Source organism: Arachis duranensis, chromosome 3, assembly GCF_000817695.3.
Source record: "Arachis duranensis cultivar V14167 chromosome 3, aradu.V14167.gnm2.J7QH, whole genome shotgun sequence".
NCBI lineage: Eukaryota > Viridiplantae > Streptophyta > Magnoliopsida > Fabales > Fabaceae > Arachis > Arachis duranensis.
The window spans coordinates 133,916,467-133,924,956 of NC_029774.3; the positions used below are offsets into that span (position 1 = coordinate 133,916,467).

The window sequence follows — 8,490 nt, forward strand, 5'->3', positions numbered from 1 at the left end:
ATATTTTGTAATCATTTTTTTAATTTAAGTATTTTATATTTTAAAATCAAAATAAAATGTATATAAATTTTTTAATATTAAAATTTTATTGCACAATAATTAATGTTATAAAATATTTTTTTTGGGTATGTATTTATATGTTTTTTATTTAAAAGCAAAAGTCTAAACTTGTCTTTTTCTTTTAAATTTTAGAATGAATTTTTTAAATTATATTTTTAAGTTCACTAATGTTTTAGTCCGTTAATAAATTTGTCATGTCTGCATGCACAAGGCAGGATTCGAACCCCCGACACTTGCTTAAGCGGACTAGTGAGCTAACCACTAGACCAACCCAACTTGGTTAATTTGTCATGTTTCTTTATTCTATTGTTTCACTACCATAGTCATTTCAAAAGTTAAAAAATTCTAACAAAACTAGGCCCAACTTCATCTCACACTAATTAACTACCGTTAATTCCAAAAAAAAAAAAAAACTATCGTTAATGTAATTAGTAATTACAGAAGCTAACAATATTTTCATATCACGTCATGTTAGCAGTAGACTTAAACATGAGAGGAGACCAATACTGCAACATGTCACATCTGTCCCTCAACTCATACACTTGTCACAAGCTGCTAGCGACTACGCCATGTCTACACATGTAGAAAGCGCAGCACCTTCTACACCAGAGACTTCGCCAAATTGAGATTCATAAAAAAAAAAAAGAGATTTTCAGTTGAAAAGAAAAGAGTTACACATATTCAAATGTACATTTGGAAGTGTACAAAACAATATAACGAACCCCTTTTTCTTTCGCTTATCTATCTCTCCCTTGCTTGATGCATCATAACGAAGCGTGAGTATTGTATCATATCTCTTCAACAAAACATTCATTAACGTTTGCCATATATATTCGCCATTAACGTACATTTTTCATATACTAGGAAGATTGTTTTATGGACTAATCTTTAGCGGAAACTAATTGAGAACTTGAACATTTATGCACCGAGTAAAGAAAAAAAAATGCAAGGGCAAAGAAAATCTTTTGTTCATTTTTTTTTCTTATTTTCTTTTGATATATTGAAAAAGCGGATCGAAACACGGATATATGAGCTACTAAAGAAGAATGAACACAACCAGCTACTAAAGAAGAATGAACACAACCCCCCAACCCGCAGCCTTATTCAAAACCAAACCCATTTGTTCTCTTTCCAGAGAAAGCAATGGAGATTCTACCCATCCCTCTTAACCCTCCCCTCTGAAACAACACAAGAAACCCTACTAGAATTAGAAGACTACCACCCATCTAACCACAAATCCGAAATGTGTGTGTAACAATGAAAGTCTCCAAAATGCAAAATGAAACAATCAAATTCGATCCACAAAACATAAGTTTTTTTTTTCTTTTCTTCTCTCAACAAATCTTGATCTTCTTCCTTAGTATCTGTAATGAGGAGGCTTGTATGGACCCTCCACTGGAACACTGATGTAATCAGCTTGTGATTGGGAAAGCTTGGTGAGCTTGGCTCCAAGCTTGCCAAGGTGGAGTGCAGCCACCTTCTCATCGAGGTGCTTGGGCAAAACATACACCTTCTTCTCATATTTGCCACTGCTCTTCTCCGTCCACAACTCGAGCTGTGCAATGACCTGGTTGGTGAATGAGCAAGACATCACGAAACTTGGGTGTCCGGTGGCACAACCCAAGTTCATCAAACGACCCTCGGCCAAGACGATGATGCCGGTGTTGGTCTCTGGGAACACCCATCTATCGGTTTGGGGCTTGATGGTGATGCGCTTCACGCCAGGGTATGTCTCAAGACCGTGCATGTCGATCTCATTGTCAAAGTGTCCAATGTTGCAGACAATGGCATTGTTCTTCATCTTCCTCATGTGGTCAACCATGATGATGTCCTTGTTACCGGTGGTGGTGACGAAGATATCAGCCTCAGAGACAACATCCTCAAGGGTCAAGACCTGAAGACCTTCCATGAGAGCCTGAAGGGCGCAAATCGGATCGATCTCAGTCACAATGACGCGAGCACCAGCCTGCTTCAAGGCAGCAGCACAACCCTTGCCAACATCTCCGTAACCGGCAACAACAGCAACCTTTCCGGCAATCATGACATCAGTGGCCCTCATGAGACCATCGGGGAGGGAGTGGCGGCACCCATACAAGTTGTCAAACTGTCACAAACCATGAATCAAAGAAACTCCGTTAGATTCACAAACCAGAGAAAATGACACATAAAAAGCACATTCATGTTACTACTCAATAGATCCAGTGACCCACTCGGTTGTTTTCAACAACTGTCCCTTACTAAATTAATTCAATATTATTAAATTAAATGACACACAAATCAACAGCTAAAATCTCCAAACCTCTTTGAGGACATTTATCAAACAGCTAACAGATCCAAAATAGTTGTATCTTAAACATCACATAACTGAAGAAATACCATCACATCCTAACAGATCTGACTTCAATTAAAAACCAAAGCACACCAAATCCCCCAGATCCAACCCCTAAACCCCGAATGGCACGAAAACTAGAAGCAGATCTGAATCCAAGAATTCAAAAAACACGAGAAAAACAAATGACATTCGATAAAAGAAAACTGACCTTGCTCTTGGTGACAGAGTCATTGACATTGATGGCAGGGAACAAGAGAGTTCCATTGGCCTGCATCTGGTACAACCTCTTGACACCGGTGGTGGTTTCCTCCGAGACACCAACAAGCCTTTCCTTCATCCTTCTGTACCTCTGTGGATCGGTCTTCAAGCCATCTCTGATGATGGTGAGCACGATCTGGAACTCAGCGTTGTCGGTGGAAGCAGGGTCAGGGAGCTGACCGGTCTTCTCGTAAAGCTCCTCAGCCTTGACACCCTCGTGGATGAGGAGAGTGGCGTCACCACCGTCGTCGACGATGAGGTCAGGTCCGCCGGATAGACCCCAGTCAAGAGCCCTCTCAGTGCACCACCAGTACTCCTGGAGAGTCTCTCCCTTCCAGGCAAAGACAGCGGCGGAGTCACGTGCGATGGCAGCGGCGGCATGGTCCTGGGTGGAGAAGATGTTGCAGGAGCACCAGCGGACCTCAGCGCCGAGGGCGGTGAGGGTTTCAATGAGAACGGCGGTCTGGATGGTCATGTGGAGGGAGCCAGTGATCCTGGCGCCCTTGAATGGCTGGGATGGGCCGAACTCAGTCCGGCAGGCCATGAGTCCGGGCATCTCAACCTCCGCCAGCTCGATCTCGAGACGGCCGAAGTCAGCCTGAGAAAGGTCCTTGACCTTGTACTCGCGGCCGCTTGTGGTCTTCTCTACGGACAGAGACATGGTCGCTGTTTTCTTGAGAAGAAGAGAAAATGAAGAGATAAAGGAGAGAAGAGAGTGTGTGACTGACTCAGTTGAGAGGCGGAGAGCGAAGAGAGTGGGGAAATGGGAGTGGGTATATATAGGGGATTGTGGGTTTGGAGTTGGTGAATTTGCGGATCCACTGTTGTCTTCTCTTCTTTCTCTGTTGTATCTTTTCTCTTTTTTCTTTTTTAATTTGTTATAGCTTAGAGCCCGTTATTGATATTTATGGACCCAAAACACAAATTCTATTTTAAAAATCAACTACCCATACCGTTTATATTTGATTTTCCAAGACTCGTTTTTTCCTTTTTCCGCTTCTGTACTATATTGCAATTTTTCGGTTTAATTATCCCTTGAAATCTTGAATACAATTCTTTATTTACCGTAAATTTATTTATTTCATGGGTTTGCAAGTTTTAAATCAAATTTACTAACCTTTTGATTCCATAGCTACTAGTGAAGAATGTCACCCATGGTATATGAATCTTGCTCAAGATGTTGTTCTATTGTTATCATTAGATCTCGTACATGCCTGGTGTGCGTGTATTGTTTTCTTTGTTTCCTTTTTTTTTTCTATTTTTACCAGATAAAATGCAACATTTCCGCTAGTATTACATGCATTATAACATAATAATATTGTCAAAACTCAAAAGTAAAATGTTTATTCATAATTCAACAAACTTGTTCAATAAACCTTTTTATGTGATAACTAATTAGTTTGTTTCCATCATTATTCTATTTAAAATGATTAACTAAATTAATGAAATGAGAAATCATTTTTCTTTTGATATTTGTTAATATTGCCTTATTGATGTTTTTTTTTCTTTATTACTAATCATATCTTTCTCTTCTAGGTGTTTTAGTTTACTATTAGATCGTTTTACAATATATTTAAGGTTTAATTATTCTGTTTGTCTCTATAATTTTATCGAAATTTTAATTTGATTTCTATACTTTTTTTTATTGAGTTCCTATAAAATATCAAATTTTGTAATTAAGTTTTTACCGCGACAAAAACATTAGTGTTGAAAGAATATTCTGTTAAAAAAGCAAATATACCACACATAAAACAAGAAAACCTAAAAACAACACCCTTTATTTCCTAAATTACAATAGAGCCCTCAATATTCTCTCACTTAAAAAGGAGATGAGAAGAGAAGAAAGAATAGAGGATCAAGAAAGAGAAAGAAGAGAAAGTGGTACCGATGGAGGGGAGAAGTAAGAAGAGAGAACGGAGACGTCACTGCTATAGTCACTAATTGTCTTCTGTCATCACCACTGTCACGAAGAGAAAAAGAGATTGAGAACGATGGAAGAGAGAGAGAGAGAGAGAGAAATAAATGGGGTGGAGGCCGTAGAAGAAGGAGGCAGTGGAGGGTTAACATCGCTGCTGCCACCGTTGTTGAAGGAGGTTGTCGACGAGTTGCTCATTTTCCGTTTGCGTCAGTGTTCGTTGTTTGTCGTCTCATATTCGGCCTCCGTTCTACTTCGTTTTGCTTTTGCTTCATTCTACGTATGCTTCATTCTGCTTATGCTTCATTTTTCTTCTTCTTCATTCTGCTTCTGTTTTTAATTAGTTTTACTTTTGCTCATTGAGTATGTTAAAAAAAAGTTTAATTGTGCTACAAAATTCTGATTATACATTTTACTTATAATTAACTGATTATGTTATGGCAAAAGTTATACTTTTGATTATGCTAGTTGTAGATTTGTATTAGTTAAGACAAAAATTCTACTATAGTAAAAAGGGAACTTGTTGGTAATAGAAGGATGGTGACTAAGGAGAAGGGTCAACAGATAGTAGACAAGGGGGTGAAAGGCGGTGAGAGTGGAAAAAAGAAGGGAAGGGATGAGATTCGGGCGAGGAATTCGACGAAATACCACTAAGAGAATTGGATTAAATGAAGGAGGGTGACTTTAGAGATTGGTATTTGGGGTTTGGGGAGAGTAGAGAAATGGGGAGTAAATGTGTTTCTTCTGCGTTTGAGGTTAAAGGATTTGACTTTGAAGAGAATACCATGACTTCTCTATCTTATCAGAGGTAGAAGGTATGGATAAATCAATAAATTTACATTTCATAAACATTTTGTTAATGTTTACTGTTAGAAAAAATCTAGAAAACTAACTAGGGTACCAGTCAATTCTACCAACTATAATATGGGCCACATTAAAAAGGTCCAATAACTAAAAAAAAAATTCCTATAATATTTTCCGAACCTAACCCTATTTTAATTTCTTAAAATTGGGATGTTTTCTTTAGGGGTATCGAATACCCGATTACTCATCCGACCTGTGAACATCTTTAGCTTTTTTTTTTGTTCGATGTAAGTCGACCCCGCACAACGCACAGAGAAATTGCAACGGAAGGCATAGCGACAACGCGTCAGACGATTAAAGACAAGGTATTAGCGACCTGATGAAAGGGGATGAAATGGAGCTTCACATTGGCAAAACGATTACATTTCGTAAATTCTAATTTAATGATGCTAATCTTAATTATTTAAAATTTTATTTGTTAAAATTTTAAAATGTTATTTTTTAATGGTTTTAAAAAGTTGTTCAAATTGACTAGTATCTAATTGATTATCTAATAAGATAAAAACTTAATTACAAAATCTAATAAAAAATAAAAATCGACGGAATAATTAAACTTATATTTAACTAAAACTAAGTTGATAAAGTAGTATCTAAGTTTGTCCCTTCTTAAGTATCTTAAATAGAAGATACAAATAAAATTAAAAGGTCATATTAAAAGGAACTAACAATTATGGTTCTCTAAGTTAAATTAATTGAATTCCTTAAGAGAATGATGACGATGTAGCCAATAAAATATAGCTTTGTAAAATTTATACCTGATTTTGAGTTGCTATACAGTTGCATGAAAATAGATTCATTATTGGTCAAGTCAAATTCATACCAGGACACATCATTGGCAGTATTGTTGATATTCTTTGAGGGTTATTTCAATGTTTATGACGATTGTGGCCTTGAATGAAAAAGAGATAATATAGGGCATGTAATGGGGATTTCAATAAAATTGAAAACATATAGGCTAAAGCAACATTTGTCTTTTCTTTCCCATCAAACACCAACCAATTGTAGCCATTTCTAGACTCAGAATTCTTGTCTTTTGGCATAATGTGTGACTTAAACAATTGCGCTGGCTGCTTCACATTGGTTCAATTACACCAATAATAATGGTACTAGTAGCCTAGTAGCGCAAACTCTTCAATTTATATCCAACAAAAACTAAAAATAAAATAATGACTGAAAATTTTAATTTATTTTTAAATGTTTTAATTATTTTTAATATTTAAATGAGTAAAAATTTAAATATATATTATTTTTAAAAATTAGGACTCTCAATTTTTTTTAAAAATATCATTTAGCAAATTTAATTTTAAAAAGAGAATACTAAAAGTTAATATTTTTAGTCTAAAAAAATTAAAGAAAGTGCTAATATTAATTTAAACATAAGATAAAAATAAGAAAAATGATGATTATGTAACATATTTATTTTTTAAAAGTAAGATTTACCAACATAATTGTTAATACTTCCAAAATGATTGATTTAACTAAATATACTTAACATCATCCCATTGCACTTGCATAATAGGCACATTCACATCACGCCATTCTTTCCTCTAAACATGGATGCAAACGCAATTTTAATTCCGAGCCTAATCAAATATTAATATATAAAATAACTAAACCGAGTTAATACAGCAGTATTCCTTAATTGATTAATCAACACTCAAGAGTCAAGAGTAGAGTCTACCTCAATGGCTGTGTTCGAACGTATTCTAGTTTTGACGTCGGTGTTCTATCGCTATATTATATATGTTAAATTTTAATTGAAGCCGATGGAGAAAGAAACAACTCAACAAGTAGCAATTGGCTGATTTTTTTGAAGACGAGGAATATTGTGTGTAATACCTTATGTAATGATAATTTGATGTATTTTTTTTTAATATAGATATTAACAAATTTAAAGGTTAAATTTGAGAAATAGTAAAATTATTCGAGAAATTTGTTATGTCATGATGAAACACATTAAATTTCAATTACACGAAAAACACTATTATTTGTCGAGAATATATCTAAAATAAGTACAACAATTTTGTGTTTATTAGATGTACTGCATTTTTATAAATGATTAGATTTTATTAAATATAAATAAAAATTAACATAAAAAAGAGTATTAATATGCCATAAAAAATATAGAATACATTAGTACTAGACGTTATTAGTACATAAATAAATAATTAAGTATCTTTTAATATACAATATTTTAAATGAAAAATATAATTTTTTATTTTTAAATAATAAATATAAAATATATAAATATAAAAAATATTTTATTTATTAGGATCAATTATTATGCAATAAATTTTTTTAATATTCTAAATTGCATAATAAAAATATTTATAAACTGACGTTTTCAATTTTTCTCATGATTAATGATTCTTGGTGTTAAATTTTTATTGCATTTTTATAGCTAAAATTTTTTAATTAAGTTATTATAGTATAAAAATTCGGTAATTAATCCTTAATTGCATCAACGGATATAAAAACATCACAATAAATTAAAAAATAAAAATCGAGAATTAATACTTTTCAATTAATAATTAATTAGTATTAGATTTTAATTTTTTTATTGATTCACTATTTTATTAGCTAATTATTAATTAAGAATAAAATTAATTTTTCAACAAAATAGAATAAAATACTCCGCTACTATCTAATATATGGCTAATATTATTCATATGTCTTTTAATCTATTATTTTAGTGTTTTATTATCTTTTTCTACAATATATATTAGAGGACTCAGTAGTATTTGTCTTTTATTTTTTTAATATATAACTTAAGAAATAATATTTGTGTATATTTTTATGTGACGATTTTTTTTTTATATGGGAGACTTTTTTTATAAAATACAAAAATATTAAATTTTTTAAAATTTTATCAAAATATAAGGGACAAATTATAAACAAGAATTACTGGGTAAGATTTTTGTTTTTTTTTAAATTAAATTAAAATAAAAATTGTTGCTTAAGATTTTTATTTTTTAAATTAAAATAAAAATTTGTTGGGTATTCGTTTTAAAAAGTAAAATATAAATCGTGGTGAGATTTTTGTTATTTTAAATTAAAAATA

The 8,490-nt window shown here is 33.1% G+C and overlaps 1 protein-coding gene across 1 annotated transcript; it reads right to left on the reverse strand.

The window, feature by feature from the left end:
• Positions 1–1,004: 1,004 nt before the first annotated feature.
• LOC107482295 (adenosylhomocysteinase) lies at positions 1,005–3,410 on the reverse strand. Its single transcript, XM_016102742.3, has 2 exons — positions 2,601–3,410; positions 1,005–2,164 (listed from the first exon to the last, which is right to left on the reverse strand). The coding sequence occupies exons 1-2, from the start codon at positions 3,309–3,311 to the stop codon at positions 1,418–1,420; spliced, it is 1,458 nt and encodes a 485-aa protein (XP_015958228.1). The 5' UTR covers positions 3,312–3,410; the 3' UTR covers positions 1,005–1,417.
• Positions 3,411–8,490: the final 5,080 nt, after the last annotated feature.